Source organism: Lissotriton helveticus, chromosome 3_1 (genome assembly GCF_964261635.1).
Source record: "Lissotriton helveticus chromosome 3_1, aLisHel1.1, whole genome shotgun sequence".
NCBI classification, from domain to species: Eukaryota; Metazoa; Chordata; class Amphibia; order Caudata; family Salamandridae; genus Lissotriton; species Lissotriton helveticus.
The window spans coordinates 1,949,640,660-1,949,661,015 of NC_136061.1; the positions used below are offsets into that span (position 1 = coordinate 1,949,640,660).

The window sequence follows — 20,356 nt, forward strand, 5'->3', positions numbered from 1 at the left end:
CAACGGCCATTTACAGTACAAAAACTAGTGGCATAGATACATCCCTGAGGTGAGTTTCCCACTTCAGAAGACGTTGTGCTAGCAGAACAGCACACTTCCATGCCTTTTTAAAAAATATAGGCCTGCAGCCAAGACATCCTGACTTCATTAAATAGTCAACTATAGATAGACACTGCAATGCAGCTAGACTATTTGACGGCCTGTGTCTCTTCCGAGAAAGGAGTCTGGCCTCCTGTACTTTTAAAGAGAGCAGACCTACATAAAGGGCTAGACTTACCTATAATACAGGACATTCAGAGGATTTAGCTTCCAGGCCAAAAGACCACCTGACTGTATCCTGCTGATATCGCACTTTTGGTCCTTGTTAGACTTGTCAGTCATAGGGTGGTCTTCCTCCAAACTTTTTGCCTCCACCCTCCTATTATACTGAAGAAGTTTTTGTTGACTTCATTACTCTGTGCACTTTACCACTGCTAACCAGTGCAAAAGTGTTTTTGTTCACTTCCTAAAATATGGTAAAATTGGCTTACACCTGATTGGCATATTTAATTTACTCATATTCTAGTAAAGTGGTATACCATTTGTCCAGGGCCTGTAACTTAAATGCTAATAGTTGGGCTTGCAGCACTTATTGTGTCACCCACTCACATAACCCCTAAAAACATGTCTCAGGCCTGCCATTGTGGCTTGAATGCAGTTTTAAACTGCCAATTTGACTTTGCAATGTACCCTCCCCCCTTGCCAAACCTTAAACTATCCTTTAATTGCATATACGCCCCCCCCTAAGGTAGCCCAGGTGGCAGGGTGCATTATAATTAAAAGATTAGGCATGTACTTTTAAGATTTACATATCTTGGTAGGTAAAAACTCCTAAATTAGTTTTTCACTAATGCAAGGCCCATGTCTCACATGGGAGAACATTGGGTTGCCCTATTGCATTTAATAACTTTTAACATTCGATTGAGAACAGGTAAACATTTCCTTTTTGGTGTCTGAGAAATTGTAATTGAAAACTCACGTTAATGGTAAAGCCCGGTTTTAGGCTTAAATTCTGAAAATGCAGCTTTTAGAAAGCCCATGGATGTCCCAGTGACTTGTAGGTAATATATCTGTTTCCATAAGAGTATAGCTATGGTAAAGACAGAAGTGGAGTCATTCAAGAAGAAATATCTTATTGGCTTGCATGTCATCTGATCTCAGAAGTGAACACTCGATTGCCTCTAGACCTGTGAGAGGAATGGACATGTAAAGAGCCACAACATCTATGTACACATCCAAACTGGTTGGTTGTCGATGAGGTATACATCCATGAGTAATTGTAGTAAATGTTTAGTATCTTATAAGTATGATGTGCGAGCTTTCACCAATGGTTGAAGAAAAATGTCCAAATACTGGCCCAGCGGTTCATGAATCGAACCACACCCTGCCACAGTAGGTCTGAACGGGGGTGTGGGGGTGGGGGGAGGGTCATTAAAATTTTTGAGAATCTTAGGTAGCATGTACAATATCAGCTGTCTCGGGTGCTCAAAGTACTGAAAGGTTTAGTCTTGTCACTAATCCATTTAATCTCAACAGCTCAATCAAGTAGGATCAACAGTGTCTCCTGATAAACCGCCATAGGATCTTGTGGCAAAGGTGTAGATATGTTGACTCGCCAATTCACATCGCTGTCATTAAAGTGATTGGATGAAAAACTACGCTTACGCACAGTTCATCATTTTCTACTGGTGATTTCTTGTTCATGGACGCCTTATTATCAAATTGATTACAATTTGAACTTTTCATATGAGCTTTTGGTTGTATAGTGGATTTATTGTTAGTCTATGTTTGGGTACTACTGGCTCCCAGTGTGTCTGGGACACCTGTTCTAGGAATTCTTTTGCTTTTAGACAGTTGGCATTTTCCTTTCCTAACTATTTGGTGTCTGCAGCCTGTTCAGGGGTCACACGACTGGGTGTAGTTGGCAGTTGGAGTTTGTTTATTCCTCCCAGACAGCCACACAATAGAGGACTAGGTGTGCCTGAATAGGCCATCACGGACTGGTAGGCTGAGCTGGGCACAGCCCAACTTGCATCTGCATAGGCTGTGCCTTCACACAAAGGGTTTGCCATCACTGCAATGTTCATACAGCCAACTTGGAGCCAAGGCAGGGGAGACAGGAAACTTCAATCAATTCAAAGGAAGTTCTCTAGAAACTTCTGCTTCAAAGGCACCAGATCTAAAAAATAGGACCCTCAGACCCATTTCCAGCTCTCTTTCTGGTCCTACGGAAGGATTCGAAGTTGTGGCTTGCTTTGTACTTCAGAAAAACACAATTCTGCACCGGAAGGAACTGCTTTGCTTCCTGGAGACTGCCTTAAGCCCTCTGAGACCTTTCCTGATTGGGACCTGTTTCACTGTTTGAACACAGGACTACCAGAGCGACTCCAGCCATATTCAACTTGCACCTGGACCCAACCTGAGTGAGTCTTCGCCCCCCAACTGGTGCCCCTTCCGGTCCTGGACCCTTAGTGGTGGTGTTAAAGGTGCCCAGATAGCAAAAAATCCAAAACTTAGGACTTAAAAGGTTTTTGGGTAAAAACTTCTTTAAGCTAAGCCTGACTGCTTTTGTGCCAAGATACTGGAGGGTCAAGCACAGGGTAGTAACTTTTGTGGTTCACCCTGATAGGGATTGTGGCTGCTACTTGAGTGGAAATAGCAACCCACTTTCTCACAGTCCTGCACAACAAATTGCAGTGAGAATTCCTGTCAGAACAAGTCGCCATGTTTGTTTTGTCCCCTGGCAAGTAGGCCCCAATCCTTTGCCTTTCTGTCTACAGTACCACAGAATAGATATGTGAAAGAGGATTGTCTGCAACTAAGGCACGATATATAAGCACGTCACCCTTGAATATATGGTTTAATAATGCAAATCCTTTACAGTGACGAGGAGTGCTCTGAGGAAATGCACTGCGATTGATCTCCACTCACAGTGCTGACAGTTGTTCCAGTATAAACATGTGTACACGTCTGCAAAGCATAAGAATTTGAGACTGCTTGTAATGTTCCCTGTGTGTATGCAAGATGGCTGAATGCAAGATTAGTAATGTTTTGGCTTCAAAATAAAATGCACACAAAGAAATGTGTAACTTAAAGGGGGGTGAGGGTGGAATTTTTTTATTCTGGTGCCTTATTTAGTAAGACATTTGTTGCATGTCAGTATGTAAAAAATAAATGAGGCAAAAGGCAACACAAAAATAAATTATCGGACCAATTTTTTAAAGAAAGTCAATGAAGTGTCCCCTCATATGCCCTTGCATTTGTGCAGATTTCTAACTTTCAGGAATCCAGAAGAGTTTACCGAAGTTGATTTCGAAATATTTCTCCTGGCAAACTTCGTAAGTCCCATTCTACATGATGAAAGGTTTTGGCTTATGCGAAATTCTGCTGTGTGATTGCAAAATCATTTTTGCTACACCCTTAGTGCTTTGCACTTTCGAACATATTTCCCCTTCGCTTGTGCTAGGCCTCAAGAGAGGTACTGCACTCCTGCCAGTAGAATACACACCGTTACTCATACTTCGATGGCTGGCTTGTGAAGACTTCCAAACCTCACTTAGCACTTGGCAGGCATGGTCACAGTTGGTCCAGGGGTATCCATGTGGTTATGGAGCATCAATTGCTTCTACTCATGTAATTTACCAGTGGTCTCCTGGGGTCCCCATAGTTGAAAACCATACCCCTTCATCGCCTGACTCTCAGAGTGACAGGAAAGAGGTCTAAAACTTCCTCCAACCAGTGAGTGCATTTTAATTTATGGTAAAGTAATTTATTCCACACAAAGCTACATACTTTGCTTACAATGACATTTATGTACACAGTGTACATTTAGCATAACAGTATAACACGCTCTTGGTGGGGAATAGCCTAGATGACGAGGGTGCAAGTAGCCCCTAGCCCTAGTCATTTCTTAGATCTACAAGGTACTACTTTAGAAAATTGCATACCTTCAGGTACTATGTGTGCAATTAGCAATACCCCTAACGAGGCCTATTGCTGTAATAATGGTAGGCCCAGGTACTTTGTCATGGTTTCATTGTTCCCTAACATACTCCTTTGAGGTGTCTGGCCTCGGAACCGATTCCTCAGTTTGTCCAGATGCATCTGTAATTTGGAGGCTGTCAGCCCCGCACCAAACCAAAGCCTTCAATAAGCCATGGTGCACATTTTTTGTGTTCTTGGGCCCCATGGAATGGCTTGGGCCTTCTGTTTGGGTACTGCCAGCGGGTTCCTCCCAGGTGCTGTTTAGCCACAAGGGGACAATTACTGGGCACTTGACACCTTTACAGATTTCTACTCCAGCCCGAGATCCATGCCCGTTCCTACCACCCAATGCCATCAGAGAATGAGCCAGTGACTATGTCAGACTGCAAACTGATATCGGCCTGATCCTGACTGATGCCATGCTACAAAATTACAGAAGTGCAACCAGTCATCATGCAGAAAACACTCCATTTTTCTTTTTGTTCTCTTCCAGACTAGCGATAAATCACATATAGCAAAAGTCATATTCTTCTGAATGTGTATGCCCTGCTTTTTCTGTTTTCCCCACTTACTATTCCTCCCACATCAGAATGCATTTATGTAGAGCTACTGTTCATCCTGTCAAAGGAATTCTGTGTAATGCTCTCGAAGGGTGCCATTGAGAGAGTATTGGATGCTGAAAGAGGCTACTCGCTATATCCACTTCCTGAAAAGGGACCTTCAACATCTGAATGCCTTCCTTTGGAATGACAAAATGAAAATGCTCATGGCGGCCCAAGTTATGTCTACTCTGGACTTGGGTGACTGGATTGGTCATCCGAGGACATGAAGGACATGTTTTCAAGTGTGCTTCTGTCCCATGAGTGCACAGCCTCTCACAGCACAAGGGCCACTTACTGCATCAGTCTGTCACGATGCTGAACCAAATATGCTTGGAACTGGAGAGGCTACTACTATCTTCAAATGTCTATAGTCTCGGATATAGTGTTCGAGACCTTATTCAAGTAGTCTACTTTAGATGGGTTTCTTTTACTTCTAGTTGCAGTACTATCTTGGATCCTTTAGAGGTAGGAATTTTGAGTGTTTCTGAGATTCAGTGCGTCTAGTCGAGAGAAGTGTCTGCATCAGAACAGTTTTAACTACTCGCGTGACCAAGGGTCATTAGTTGGGTTACCATTTTTGTTTTCTTTCAGATTCTTAAAAGATCTGCTAAACAAATGTCCATCAGTCTCCTTCAGCATTTCTAGCGGTGCCCCAATTTGGTATTCTTCTTTTTATGGGAACTTGCTGGAGCTGCTAAGCACTAGAATGGGTCTATCGGGAACTGTTCTCAAATGGTTTTCGTCCTTCCTTCACAACCGGTCACAGAAGTTCAAGATCGACAATGTGCTATCTACACCTGTGCCTGCAGATCTAGGTGTTCCACAAGGATCCTCTCTCTCCCCCACACTGTTCAACCTCGTCATGGAACCACTCGCCACCTTGCTCCAAGCTTCCAAAGTCCAATTCCATATGTACGCCGACGACACTCAACTCTACCTAAAGCTACAATCCCCGGAAGACATCAAACATCTGAATTCCACGCTCATAAACACTCAATCGTGGCTGGCAGACAATCACCTCAAACTAAATGCTCTGAAAACCGAGTTCCTACTCATCTCACCCCCGGCGAAAATTTCCACCACCCAAACATGGCTCAATAACCTAACAGCACTCAATGTCCAACCTACCATCGTGGATTCGGCGAAATCCCTAGGCATCACACTCGATGCCAAGCTCAACATGCAGCAGCACGTTAGCAAAGCCACAAAAGCAGCTAATTTCCAAATCAACACATTGAGGAAAATTAAACCCTTCCTCCCTGCTGAAGACTTCCAAAATGCGGTACAATCTTTAGTCATCCCTCGAATAGACTACGGACTCGTGGCCCTCAGCGGACTCCCGCTATCCACAACTGCACCCTTAAGAGCCTCCCTGAACGCTGCAGCGAGACTCATAACTGGCTCAAGAAAGCATTCGCATATATCCCCAGACTTAAAGGCTCTAAAATGGCTACCTTTTGAAGCCAGAATACAGTTAAAAATTGCAGTTATGACACACGCGGCCGTGCACCACAATGCACCCATCTACCTCGCTCAAAAGTTGTCTATATCACCCCTTTACACTTTTTTCCTTTTAACATTTTCTCCATCTCTCCCACTCCTTTCCTAATTTCTCCCCACTCTCGCCTTTGCTTTCTCCCATTTCATCTGCCTCTTAGCCGCTCTCTCAACACTTTCTCTCCATCTCCCATTCTCCTCCTCTTCCCTTCTCTCCTGTTTTACCCCCTCCCTCTCGTACACTCCTCTTCCTAGGACACATTTCACAGTGAAATTAAATGTATTTAAATTAGTCCTTCCAGTGCACACCGTGGCACTTCATATCGAAAAAATCACCAAAAGTATTTAAAGTAATTTTAAATAACATCACTTAATACTATAATACTTTTTTTCATACAAAATAAATAAATATTCTGTTTTTGTTTAAATGTTTTCTTTCATATTTAATGTACAACACTCTTTTTTTTTTGGCTTTGGGTGGCCTTTTAAGTCAACAGTGCACACATGGCATTTTTAGGTTTTGCCTAGCCAATGCGTACGAAGTACGTATGCGCTAGCAAAATCTTATGTTTTTCTCTGTGGGGTCGGGTATCCGCCCCCTCCTCCCATTGGCTAGCTCCATAAATGGAGGCTAGCCATTGGGAGAAGGCTCGGTCTGTCAATCTCGGACCAGATTCGGGGGCGTTCCCGAGAATTTTTCCCTTTTGGCTACGTCACGCTACGTCAGCCGAAAGCCGATTCTCGGGAACGCCCCCGAATCTGGTAAGGCACTGGTGGCCCCCCGAGCGCTCTGCCGCCTCCTACTACGGTGCAAACGCTGCCTCCCTGATTGCCGCCGCTGCCCGGGGCCGAGAATAACTTGAGGACCTCGCCGGGGCCGCGGAGAGCAAGAACGAAGGAGGCTGCCCTCCCATTGGTTGAGGCGGTCGAGCCCCCTCAGTGCCGCTGCGCTAGGAGTGGTTATTGAGCCGCCGCGTCATCGCTGGAGCCGCGCTGCGATTGGCCGCAGCTTCGCCACCATCGGAGGCTCGCCCTGAGAGCGGCGCATCCAGTGACTGCACAAAACACACTGCACTGCATCAGGACTGAGTACACTGCACACGAGCGCATCTGCAAGGAGGAAAAAGTCACACAAAGTAAGCATACTGCTGGGCAAGATAGCGGGAGCAAAGTGCTCCAGTGAGTGTACAGAGCACTACAGTAAAAACATCGGAACTGATTTAATTTCCAAAAATGCAGCCCATCCACTTTCTAAAGCTTCAAGGTGCAACGCTGCCACCTAGGAAACTCGTATCTCAAAAAGCCCAGGAGAAGGGACTGCTCACAGGGTGCGGTGCCCCTCTGCCGTAGCTTCGAGGGTCTACCGTACTGCTGTTGTCTTAAGATTTCATTTCGGGAAACTTCGCCGCCCGCCTGCCTGAGCTAGAGACGGGCCGCCGCGCTGGCCGCGGCGACCCGGAAGTGACTAGCCGGCCGGCCAATCCTAGCGCGGCCGGACGGAAGTGCCCGCCCCCCCACAGCCCGGGGGAAGAAGGAAGAGGGCAGCCCAGGAGAAGGAGCGCCTGATAAGAACGTTTTACTCCCTGAGGAAGAGGTCTCATCGTTTATTGCTTTATCAGGTGATATGGGCAAGGAGGGGTCCTCGCTGCCTCGAAACCATTGAACTGAAAGTCCTGCCGCCGAGCACATTACTTAGGGAGTCGCACAGCAGAATCTCAGTAGTGAAGATCATGACAGACTAAAATTAAATGTAATTGAAATTTCCACATTACCTGACACTAGACAATGGCAGCTTGGCAGAGCGGCCAGCGGCATGAGAGGCTGCAGGCCCCAAACTCGACTCTGGGAGCCACGGCCGTGGGCCAGTCCGGACTCGCGTGGCATCATGATGAGAGGCAGCAGGCACAAGTGAACCCTCTCTTTGGCACAGCAGCGGCATTAGTCCAACTCTGGTCAGGACTCAAGCACTCAGCAGCACCTTGATGAGAGGCTGCAGGCTGCACTGCACGCACCATACTGGCCGGCGGAAGCTCCATTCCAGCCAAAGTTTAAGAAACTAGGTAAGAACTGCCACCTGCTGGCGTCATGCCGTGGGTGGCCCGCCCTCTCTCGACATTGGCTAAATATGGAACACATTGTTGTTCTCTCACGAACAACATCATTGTGTTACGTGAATGACGAATGTAACATGCGCAGCTGAAACCAGCTCCTGGGCCTGCAGCTGCAGCAGTCAGAGTCCCTGTCAGGTTGGCTGCCAGAGCAGCGTGCTACATGCTGCTTTGCTCAATGCTAATTATAGCGCACCAGCTCGCCAGCTTGACAGGTTTACGAGGCCTTATCAATGCGTGACTTAGCATTTCAGTGCGGTGATGCGGACCACCACACTGAAATGCGTTAGTGTCACACGTATTGCGTGATACTTGGCAAGACTGCCTCTGCGAGCCCCTGCCGCCCCCCGCCCTGCTCTGCTGGGCCCTGCTGCTGCTCTGCTTGGGGCTCGGAGCCGCACCATGGTGGACCTGGGCGGCTGCCCCAGGAGACACCTCTGCGAGCCCCTGCCGCCCCCCCCGCCCTGCTCTGCTGGGCCCTGCTGCTGCTCTGCTTGGGGCTCGGAGCCGCACCATGGTGGACCTGGGCGGCTGCCCCAGGAGACACCTCTGCGAGCCCCTGCCGCCCCCCGCCCTGCTCTGCCCTGCTGCTGCTCTGCTTGGGACTCGGAGCCGCACCATGGTGGACCTGGGCGGCTGCCCCAGGAGACACCTCTGCGAGCCCCTGCCGCCCCCCGCCCTGCTCTGCTGGGCCCTGCTGCTGCTCTGCGCCCCGGAGAGCTCCGCGCTGGCAGACTTCTCAGGTAAGACCCTCTCTGCTTCCCAGCCTGCCCTCTCCCAGCCTGTCCTCTCGCAGCCTGTCCTCTCGCAGCCTGTCCTCTCGCAGCCTGTCCTCTCGCAGCCTGTCCTCTCGCAGCCTGTCCTCTCGCAGCCTGTCCTCTCGCAGCCTGTCCTCTCGCAGCCTGCCCTCTCGCAGCCTGCCCTCTCGCAGCCTGCCCTCTCGCAGCCTGCCCTCTCCCAGCCTGCCCTCTCCCAGCCTGCCCACTCCCAGCCTGTCCTCTCCCAGCCTGCCCACTCCCAGCCTGTCCTCTCCCAGCCTGTCCTCTCCCAGCCTGCCCACTCCCAGCCTGCCCACTCCCAGCCTGCCCACTCCCAGCCTGCCCACTCCCAGCCTGCCCACTCCCAGCCTGTCCACTCCCAGCCTGTCCTCTCCCAGCCTGTCGTCACCCAGCCTTCCCTCTCCCAGCCTGTCCTCTCGCAGCCTGTCCTCTCGCAGCCTGTCCTCTCGCAGCCTGTCCTCTCGCAGCCTGTCCTCTCGCAGCCTGTCCTCTCGCAGCCTGCCCACTCCCGGCCTGCCCACTCCCGGCCTGCCCACTCCCGGCCTGCCCACTCCCGGCCTGCCCACTCCCGGCCTGCCCACTCCCGGCCTGCCCACTCCCGGCCTGCCCTCTCCCGGCCTGTCGTCACCCAGCCTGTCGTCACCCAGCCTGTCGTCACCCAGCCTGCCCTCTCGCAGCCTGTCCTCTCGCAGCCTGTCCTCTCGCAGCCTGTCCTCTCGCAGCCTGTCCTCTCGCAGCCTGCCCTCTCCCAGCCTGCCCTCTCCCAGCCTGCCCTCTCCCGGCCTGCCTACTCCCGGCCTGCCCTCTCCCGGCCTGCCCTCTCCCAGCCTGCCCTCTCCCAGCCTGCCCTCTCCCGGCCTGCCCTCTCTCGGCCTGCCCTCTCTCGGCCTGCCCACTCCCGGCCTGCCCACTCCCGGCCTGCCCACTCCCGGCCTGCCCTCTCCCGGCCTGCCCACTCCCAGCCTGCCCACTCCCGGCCTGCCCACTCCCAGCCTGCCCACTCCCAGCCTGCCCACTTCCAGCCTGCCCACTCCCAGCCTGCCCTCTCGCAGCCTGCCCTCTCGCAGCCTGCCCTCTCGCAGCCTGCCCTCTCGCAGCCTGCCCACTCCCAGCCTGCCCTCTCGCAGCCTGCCCCTTCCCAGCCTGCCCTCTCCCGGCCTGCCCACTCCCAGCCTGCCCTCTCCCAGCCTGTCCCCTCCATGACCTTTCCCAGCCTGTCCTCTCCCAGCTTGTCCATTTCCAGCCTGCCCTCTCCCAACCTGCCCTCTCCCAGCCTGTCCCCTCCCTGCCCTCTCCCAGCCTGCCCTCTCCCAGCCTGTCCCCTCCCTGCCCTCTCCCAGCCTGTCCTCTCCCTGCCTGTTGTCGTGTCCCGGTGGCAGCAGGCAGCAGGCAGCAGGCAGCAGGCAAGAGCGTGCACTGCGTCCCCGAAGTAACCGCCCTAAAGCAAGCAAGAAGTACGCCCCCCTCCCACCAATCCCTGTTAGGTAGTGGAAACTGTCCAAACTGGGGTGCAGACAGCCCCTCTCACCTTTCGGCCTGGTACCACTGCACCAGCCGCACTACTTCCCTACTGACCGTTCTCCACTTCAGCCCTGTCTAAATTACAATTCCTGCTTGTGACCCTTTTGCCTGCTTGTGCTTGTTTTCGTGACCCTGTTGCCTGCTTGTGCCTCCGTGTGCCCCTGTTGCCTGCTTGTGCCTCCGTGTGCCCCTGTTGCCTGCTTGTGCCTCCGTGTGCCCCTGTTGCCTGCTTGTGCCTCCGTGTGCCCCTGTTGCCTGCTTGTGCCTCCGTGTGCCCCTGTTGCCTGCTTGTGCCTCCGTTTTCGTGCCCCTGTCGCCTGCTTGTGCCTCCGTTTTCGTGCCCCTGTCGCCTGCTTGTGCCTCCGTTTTCGTGCCCCTGTCGCCTGCTTGTGCCTCCGTGTGCCCCTCTCGCCTGCTTGTGCCTCCGTGTGCCCCTCTCGCCTGCTTGTGCCTCCGTGTGCCCCTGTTGCCTGCTTGTGCCTCCGTGTGCCCCTGTTGCCTGCTTGTGCCTCCGTGTGCCCCTGTTGCCTGCTTGTGCCTCCGTGTGCCCCTGTTGCCTGCTTGTGCCTCCGTGTGCCCCTGTTGCCTGCTTGTGCCTCCGTTTTCGTGCCCCTGTTGCCTGCTTGTGCTGTGTGGGTGTCTGTGGAAGGCTCTGTGTGGGTGTGTGGAGGGCTCTGTGTGGCTGTGTGTGTGGGGAGCTTTGTGTGGCTGTGTGTGTGGGGGGCTTTGTGTGGTTGTGTGTGTGGGGGGCTCTGTGTGGCTGTGTGTGTGGGGGGCTCTGTGTGGCTGTGTGTGTGGGGGGCTCTGTGTGGCTGTGTGTGTGGGGGGCTTTGTGTGGTTGTGTGTGGGGGGGCTCTGTGTGGCTGTGTGTGTGGGGGGCTCTGTGTGGGTGTGTGTGTGGGGGGGCTCTGTGTGTGTTTGTGTGTGTCATTTGTGAGAGATAAAGCTAGTGGCATTGTAAATGACAATGCCATTTATTTATGTTAAAAAAACATAAATAAAAATAATGTCAAGAGCAATGCCAATAGCTCTAACTTTAACAAAGGCAAAACCATTGCATTGTAAATGCTTGTTTCTTTTGTTTTAAAAATCCGAGCCATTAAGCATCCTGTTTCCCACTTGCATCGGCAGGCCTTTTGATAATTATCAGCATCGCCATCTTTTCTATATAATTAATTTGCACCCAGACAGTAAAAAGAACATGTACTTTACCGTATGCTGTTTCATTTCACAGTTTGTTGTGAACTTTCTGCCAATGGGCTAAATTTTTTCTTTGCTGGATACATTAACATCCTGCTTTCAAAACGCAACTTTACTATAGGTTTCAGCAAAATGTTTGTACCATCCATACTGCAAATATGTTTATTTAACCCAAAGATATTACACTTTTTTTAACCATCACTTAAGGAACTAATACGTTTTCATACAGACAAATACATTACAGGGTTTTCCCAAACACACATGCTGTTAGGCCACGCCACGATTGTGGTTGTAGGCTGCACAAAATGTGTTGTGCTTGTGCAACCCGTGACTCAGCAGAGTAGGTATTTTTTTTATATATTTAAAGCTGTATAACATGCCGTTTTTTTAAAACTATTTTAGCCTTTAAATTAGTGCTCCATTTGTGCTGGGGTTTTCTGGTGCACACCACAGTGATTCATTATTGAGACCTGCTTTTATCGCATAAATTTACTGAAACATAGTAAAGTGAATTCAAATACCAACAGTTAAGGCCATAACATATGTTTTGACATATAGGTAAACTCATTTATTTGCCCGGGATCACAGGATGTTGGGACCACGGCAATAGTCGAACTAGTCCCCAGCTTCAAAGTTGGCAATTTTCTCCATTTATTTTTGCCAAACATTTTTTCGTTTTAGTTCTATAATATACTGTTGTTTTTTTGCTAAAATAAAACTTATTTCTACTCTAGTTTAGATATATATATATATATATATATATTATTTATTCTGCGTAATGTTGGTTTTGGGTGTGCTGTATAATGTGCGTGTTCTGTAATATGTGGTTTGTCTTTTATAACACCCAGTACTAAAAGTCATCTGTGTTATACTAACCATTAGGTTACACTATATATTGATTTTCTTTGCAGTGTTCTATAAATATGCAGTAACATTATTTTTACACTTTAATATCTATAAGATATTTATGTTGCAAATCCTTATGAATCTTTTAGCCATATATGGTTCGGCACCCTGCAGCATGGCTTGTGTAAGAAGCATTTGCAATGCAATAAGGTTCGCATTTGTTAAAGTTGGAGCTATTGCAGTTAAAAATGACAATGTTTTTTACTATAGCTTTTTTATATACCAATGGCAATAGCACTATGCAAATTTAATTACTCAACTGCAAATACAAAATTAAAAAGTAATAAACATTGTCATTTTCAACACCAACAGCTGTAACTTTAACAAATGCAAGACCTATTGCATTGCAAATGCTTGTTTTAAAAGTTGGTATGAACGTTTATTATTTTTACAATGTTTTGGTTCCATCAAGTGTGTCCTAAATTTGTATTGGCATGCAGAAATAATACAGCAGAATGCATTGCACTGGCCTCTTCCATGGAGCATTAGATGTGGCATCCTGTGGGGTCAGTTGGCATGATGGACTGTTGTGAATTGTTGCTCTGGTGACATGCTATTGTTAATACATTTTCAATTCCAGTCTGGCAAGATGGAAGAAGGTTGGTTTTACAAATTTTCAGGAGTAAGATTATCCAAAGGTAACTATTAAGTTCGTTTGATGTCTCCCTATACCACTGTGTCTTGGCACAACAAAACATAAATAAAAAAATAGCCTCCATTTCATTCACTTATCGTTATTGTTGTCAAGCCGCGAACAATCCTACTGGTTGAACACATGGGGGATTTTATCTGCCCAACGTCTAATCTCATTTGCATCCCGCATAATGAAACTCTTTGAATGCATTTAGATTGTGTGATACAGTTAAACCAAAATAATTTTCTGCCATTCATGTAATCTTCTTTCTTCTTTACAGAATGAAATCCAGGTGCAAATGATCAGAGAAGGACACAAGAGCCCATTGGATACATTTTGGAATGGCCAGGGTGTACTGTTTATTGCAGAGAAAAAGGTGCGTACTAATTAAGCACTGGATCTTCTAAATTAGTATGATGCTTCCTTTTACCAGATCGAGTATGGTGCAATAATAAATAAAAGCTGCATACCCTAAGTGAGTGAACAGGTTAACATATTTGAGGGTTTGATATGAATTTTGTCGGGTTTGAGCAAATTGGAGTAGAGAGCACAAAGTGCTTTGCATTTTTGAGATTGTTCGGTAGGTATCCACAAATGCTAATTTTACATTGTGCTGCTGAAATGCCGTCTTGGTTTAAATAATGCAATATGTATTTTGCTTAATGAATTTTATAAGGCAATTTCTAAACGTCTTGATGAGAATACCTTCTTTGTGAGATATTGTATGAGACGGAGGAATGGGTAGAGCCCTGTGCTTTATACCCGAGCCAGAACGCAGCAACCAGTTGGTTGCTGTTAACTCACCATATTCCTATACATTTTCTACTCTAGTTGGGTCAGCTCTTCAGTTACTAGACATTGTTATAGGATGTGCCAGTCAAACAGGCCCAGTGCAAACAAATTTGACTGAAATTCTTAGACTATATTAAGATGTTGAATGAAAGACTATAATTGGATGAAAAGTGTACTCCATCTTATCCTCTGGGATTGTAGTTAGAGGTGGTGGCAGGAGAGCTCTTTGGATGATTTTACAGTATGAAAAATCCTTGCATTAATGTATCTTTTAAAAGATGTAAGAAGATTGTTTATAAACAGTTTAATGTAGTAAACCGATGAGATACAACGAAGACAGCAGATTTACAGAAAAAACATTAAAGAACAGATTGTATCAATCAATCAAATAGCACTTATAAAGCACAGAGCTACTCTGAGTGTGACCGTGCTGTAGGTAATATAACCACTGAACACTGCATAAGAGAGTTTGGGATGTGTGATTAGAACGCATGCTTTAACAACACGGTCTTCACCACAACCGCGTCTTTACCACGCCTGCCTTTACAATAAATTTCATTGTAAAGGCATGATTGGTTAAGGCATATGCCTTGTAAAGATGTACACCCCATCTCTCTGACCTGAGCCCTAAAACCTAGCCACCAACCTTGAAAACGACCCTACCTGAGCCCTAAAAACACCCAGCCCCTGCCGTGAGCCCTGAAACCGACCTCCAGCCCTATAAAGGACTCCAACCCTAAAAACACACCAGCCCCCTGCCCTGAACACTAAAACCGCCACAACCCTAAAAACACACCAACCCCCTGCACTTAGCCCTAAAACCAGCCTCCAGCCCTGAAAACTACCCTAGCCCCCAGCCAAAAAACTTCCCCGACCCCCGGCCAAAAAACTACTCTGACCCTCAGCCCAAAAAACTTCTTGTTCCTTCCATTCTCCCCACCCATTCACTCTGAATCTAGAGCCCTGACTGCCTTTACTAGGCATATGCTTGATAAAGGCTAGTGTGGTAACGGAACGTGCGGTTCCATGCTCATAATAAACGCCATTTCCTGAGAGTTATTTATTTATTTAGTGTATTTATAGAGCGCAGAAACCTGTCACCCAAAGGGCATCCTGGCGCTTTGATCAAGAAACCGTACACTTTAACCGCTCAGGCCGTTTTTGGAAATAAGTGAGTTTTTAACGCTTTCCTAAACGGAAAGTAGTCCTTGTGACTCCTCAAAGAGAGTGGCAGGGAGTTCCACAGTTTGGCCGCTGCAACGCTGAAAGAGCGGCCACCCATCCTCACTCTATGAAACCTCGGAACCACAAGGAGATGCGCAGATGAAGAGCGGAGGGTCCGCGAAGCAAAATACCACGTGAACATATTTTGCAGAGGAATAGGGCCCTGTTGGTGTACAGCTTTAAACACCACACATGCAGCTTTATACTGTACCCGCAAATCTACCGGGATCCAGTGTAGGTCTCGTAAAGCAAGAGTGGAGGAGCTGGACCTAGGGCGGGATAGAGCCAGCTAGGCGGCCATGTTCTGCACCCGCTGTAGCTTCCCCGTCAGGTTTTTTGGGGCCTCCAGAAGAAGCCCGTTGCAATAGTCGAGACGACTTAGTATGGTCCCACGAACTACTTCCGGTCTGGCTTGAACGGGGAGAAGAGGCAGAACTTTGCGTAACATGCGCAACAGCATCATACACGTAGCAGTAGTTTTATTCACGTGTATGTCAAGCTGTAGGTTAGGGCCAAAAAACACCCCTAGGTTACGGGCTGATTCTGCCGCCAACACTGGCTCGAGGAAGGTATTAGGCCAAAAGTTCTCTGGAAGTGCCCGCGGAATCCGGTCGATGGAACAATGGAGCACCTCCGTCTTGGAGCTATTAAATTGTAGGGAGTTAGCGCGCAACCAGTCCGCTGTAGCTGCCATGCAGCGATGGAAGGTATCCAGCGAAACCGCATTGTTCCCTTCCAGAGAAAAGACCAGCTGGGTGTCATCGGCATAATTAAATGCCGAGACACCGAAAGATTTTATTAGCTGGACTAAAGGGCGAAGGTACAGGTTGAACAATATAGGGCTGATGGCCGAGCCCTGTGGAACCCCCTGTCCTACACTCCTTGGCACAGAGCTAAATGGCGGGAGTGAAACCAACTGTTGCCTGCCACCAAGATAGGATATCAGCCAGTCTCTAGCCCCCTCCGTGACCCCGCACTCCTCCAGTCTCCTGACAAGGGTCCGATGGCAGACCGTGTCGAACGCGGCCGACATATCGAGCAACACTAAAAAGGCTGCCCGGCCACTGTCGACACGCGAGCGAAGATTGTCCAACACGGTCACCAGCACGGACTCCGTCCCGTGACCGGGGCGGAAGCCAAACTGGGCCTCATCGAACCAACCGATGTTCTCCAGGAAACCTGAGAGTGAGCGGGTCACCCATTTTTCCAGAATCTTAATCGGAAAGGGGAGCAAAGAGATAGGCCTATAATTGGAGAGGCAGGCCGGATCCAAAGTTGGCTTTTTTAGCAGAGGTGACACTACTGCTAACTTCCAGCACTCTGGCACCGATGCCGACTCCAAGGATTGGAGACAGATCGAGAACAAAGGCAAGAAAAGTTCTGCGTGGAAAGCCTTCCAAAATTTGGGGGGCAGCGGATCAAGCGGGGACCCCGAGGACACCGTATATGCCACATTACAGAATTCCTCAAGTTAGAAGGCACCATTAAATAACCAGGTCTATAAGCTGCACTTAAAAGGGCACGAAGGTGTAAGGAAAGCGAATTCCAACCTAAGGCATCCAGTACAGAGAAAGAAGAGCCTCTCCCTCTCTTTCGTTTAGTTTTGGGCACTACCGCAAGCAGCACATCAGCAGAAGATTGGCATAAAGATAGTGTGAAAGACGCTTAGTAAGGCCCCTAGGCCATAGTATTCTCTGTAGGCAAGCACTAAACCATTGAATTTAACTCTCCTGAACGAGTAGCCAGTGCAGTTCCTTCAGATGCTGTTTAGGGGTGTTTTGGGGTAAATTAAGCAACAGCCGAGCAACAGTGTTCTGTACCAACTGGAGTCTCTTGAGTTGGTACAAACGAGGAGACTCCTGTATAGTGCATTGGTGTAGTCCAGCCCGGTTGGTATAAGGGAATGGATTACTGACTTGTGGAAAGAGACTTGATGAAGGAACAAAAATGTCCTCGAGATCCGAAGGTGACACAAGCAGGTCTCTTTCTGAATTTTGAAAGACAAGTTATCGAACTTCACTCCAAGGTTCGGCACCACTCTGGCCAGGTCGAAGGAGAGGGGGCTGAGCTAGGACATACCCCACTGTGCCAAATTTGGGAAGGGGAACCAAAAACCAGCACTTGTGTTGCACTGGAGGGTACTCTGGCTCATCCACTGGAATACTTCTGACAGACGAGAAGCAAATCTATCTTGGGCGACAGAGATGTTACTGTCCCAACACAGAAGAATCTGCGTGTCATCATAAGAGAACCTGCACATCAATGGAATCCACCATTGTTGCTAAGAGGGACTTATATACATTTAACCATGTAGGGCTTAAGACAGAGCCCTGGGGAGCACCACATTTGAGGGGGTTGGGGTCAAATGCAAAACATGCAATCCATACAGACTAATATCGCTGGAAAGGAAAGAACCCAGCCCCACTTACACCTATTTGTATAATAGCCAGAGACTAAGAATTTAAACTCTAGGTCAGCGATACTGAAGGTACGGTCCTCCTGACCTTTACATGCGGTCCTCTGGTCAGCAGCAGAACTGGGCTGCTGTTAACTCAGATTGCCACATTAAAAATATGTTAACCAAACAGGCAAACCTGTATTTAAAGGTAAATAAAAGTTACAAAAAGGAAGTAACTACGGTGTCCTGAACCACTTAACTTTAGGAAAGCCTTCAGTTTTAATGACATCTTGCAGCGTAATGCAAAAGTTTGATAACGTCTCTTCAGAATTGTAAAAGTTAATTTCACTAACATGCAGAACTGTTTCACCTTAGTACATCAGATTGTATGTGGGCTTTGCAGAGTATTTTTTAAAAGGGATCGTTTTCGAACCTTTTCAAACATGGTTTTGGTAACATTCCTTTTTCGACTCCAGCCCCACCCTGGTAACAATGCTAATAGTGAACTAAGCGGCAAATCAGTTATGTGCAGCCTTTGGGTGGCCTGTGTTCCTATTTTACATGAACATCACAGTTTTCAACACTGAAGAAAGTTTTCTAAAGCACACATCCTGAAGTCCTGTATTTAAAGGTTCTCTTGTATGTGATTTTTGAAGAAAGACGATGGAATGTGAAATAAAACAATTGCCTAGGATCACACAGTTTCATTAAGTGGAGAATCTGGGACTAATCCCAGGTTTTCTGGATTTACATTGTGCAGGTCAGCCACCATATATATATGCTTCAGTTCCCCTACACCCACCTTACTGCCAACCCCTCCCCTAATTCCAAACCTCCACCCTGCTGGCATCAGTGTGGCCCCCAACCACATCACTGACCAAATATTTTGGCTTGTGGCGAAATGTTTGCGATTATCAGTAGAAGAGGCAGCTGTTATGAGGACAAATCAGGAAGAGGAAAATATGCGTTCGGGAAATGACACTGAGAAAGAAACACAATCCGAAACCATAGTCAATAAGAATTAGTTGGATTGTAGTTAATTGAGAGTAAAAACAATCTGGGAGAAAGAAAAAGAAAAGAATTGAAGTGCCCCTGAAAATGGAAAAGACTGAAATAAAAAGGTTAGAAAAAAATCAGTTACTTGAGTGTATTTTTGGAAAGTGTATGCCAAGGAGCGGAGTAGTGAATGAGGGATAGACGTCCCATAGAGGGAAATATAGTGCCATAGTGTGATAAATATATTCACTATATCATTTAGTTACTATACAGTATTATAGCAACAATTATCTTTATTGAAATTTCTGTTTAATATTGTTCTTCAATAATCTGAAATACTACTGATTCTATACTGACTCTAGCCAGCATGGAATGTTTTTTCCCAGGTAATCACTTAGTTTCTATTATTTTACTGGAACTTGGGAAGGTGAACCATTTTTAATACTTTTCTGAGACCTCGAACTTATGCCTTACTGTTGACTAATTAATGTTGTTTCTCTGTAACCTCCTTGTTTCACAAACAATGCTTAACAAGCAAGTTGTACTGGTGTCCAGGTGAGGGTTGTCTTCTTTTATTCTAGTTATAGATTGCATTGGAGTCCATCCGACTAGGAAGTAATCAGACGATTCTGGCAACAGATGTATATAATAGCAGGCATAATGCACTATTGTACTTCGTCCCATTACCACCATTAAATCGAGAATAATATCGCTCCACCTTTGCTAACCATGTATGCAACTTGTAAAACAAACTTCAATAAGCAGATTTAAACAAAAAAATAGATTTCATTGGAGTCTCTGCTATGTATTTTTTTCTGTATAGTATTTATTTTAGTCTCTTAAGATACAACATGATTGATGCTTTGTACCTTAACCTTTTGTTGCGTTGTGTACTCTATTCCTGAGGCATAATTTACCACACATTTCTCACAGACAACTGCCTGAGGCTCTCAGCACCCACTCCCTTCACCCTTTTCATATAATAATTCCTTGATGTTGCCTTTTATTAGCAAGTAATGTAACATGCAGAGCTAAGAGCATGTTGAGAAGAAACTTCTCTGCTAGTTTCCATACTACAGTGAATGTTAGTTTGTTCTACATGAAGGGAAAAAAAAAATAAGAGCAACTAACTCTTCATTTAATAGAGTTGTAGGAGGTGCAGGGGAGTACGCCGGGGTCTATTTTCAACAACACTTGGTATTTCCTTTTTTTATGTGCGGGCTGATGTTATCTTGCCTGTCTCACGTTAGGAAGGGATTGTCACTCAAAGAAATGATTGTACTGTACCACTCCATCTTCCATAGTACTTTACTCTACTAATAACCTGTCATCAATCCAAGTTTCCATTGTACGTCAGTGGATTAGCAAACCTTTAGGGTGAAAAGACTTCTACAGAACATGATTTCTTTAATCCATGTAGCCTATTTTTGGCTAGCTGTAATGCCCGTCTGGAGAGCTTGTTGTTTAGCATGGTCTTTGCCATCTGAGTTTTAAGTTCCCTAAAGATATTTGGATGACGAACGGTTGGGTGCATTAGCAATTTTTTCCAAACGCTTATGGTATTCTCACTTGCTTCACTAGTTTGCTTCATTATAATAGCTTGACTGCATGCTGAAATCATTGGGAAGTTTATAGTGCAGCAGTTGAGCACCGACTAGCCATTCAAGTGTATGATA

At 47.1% G+C, this 20,356-nt stretch overlaps 1 protein-coding gene across 4 annotated transcripts in view; it reads left to right on the forward strand.

The window, feature by feature from the left end:
- Positions 1-20,356, forward strand: part of ZWILCH (zwilch kinetochore protein) — a 450,160-nt gene that overhangs the window by 150,582 nt on the left and 279,222 nt on the right. For all 4 annotated transcript variants that reach the window (XM_078683040.1, XM_078683038.1, XM_078683039.1 and 1 more), the window contains exon 3: positions 13,551-13,646. In XM_078683040.1, coding sequence (XP_078539166.1) covers positions 13,551-13,646 — 96 coding nt within the window. The remainder of the gene's footprint in view (positions 1-13,550; positions 13,647-20,356) is intronic.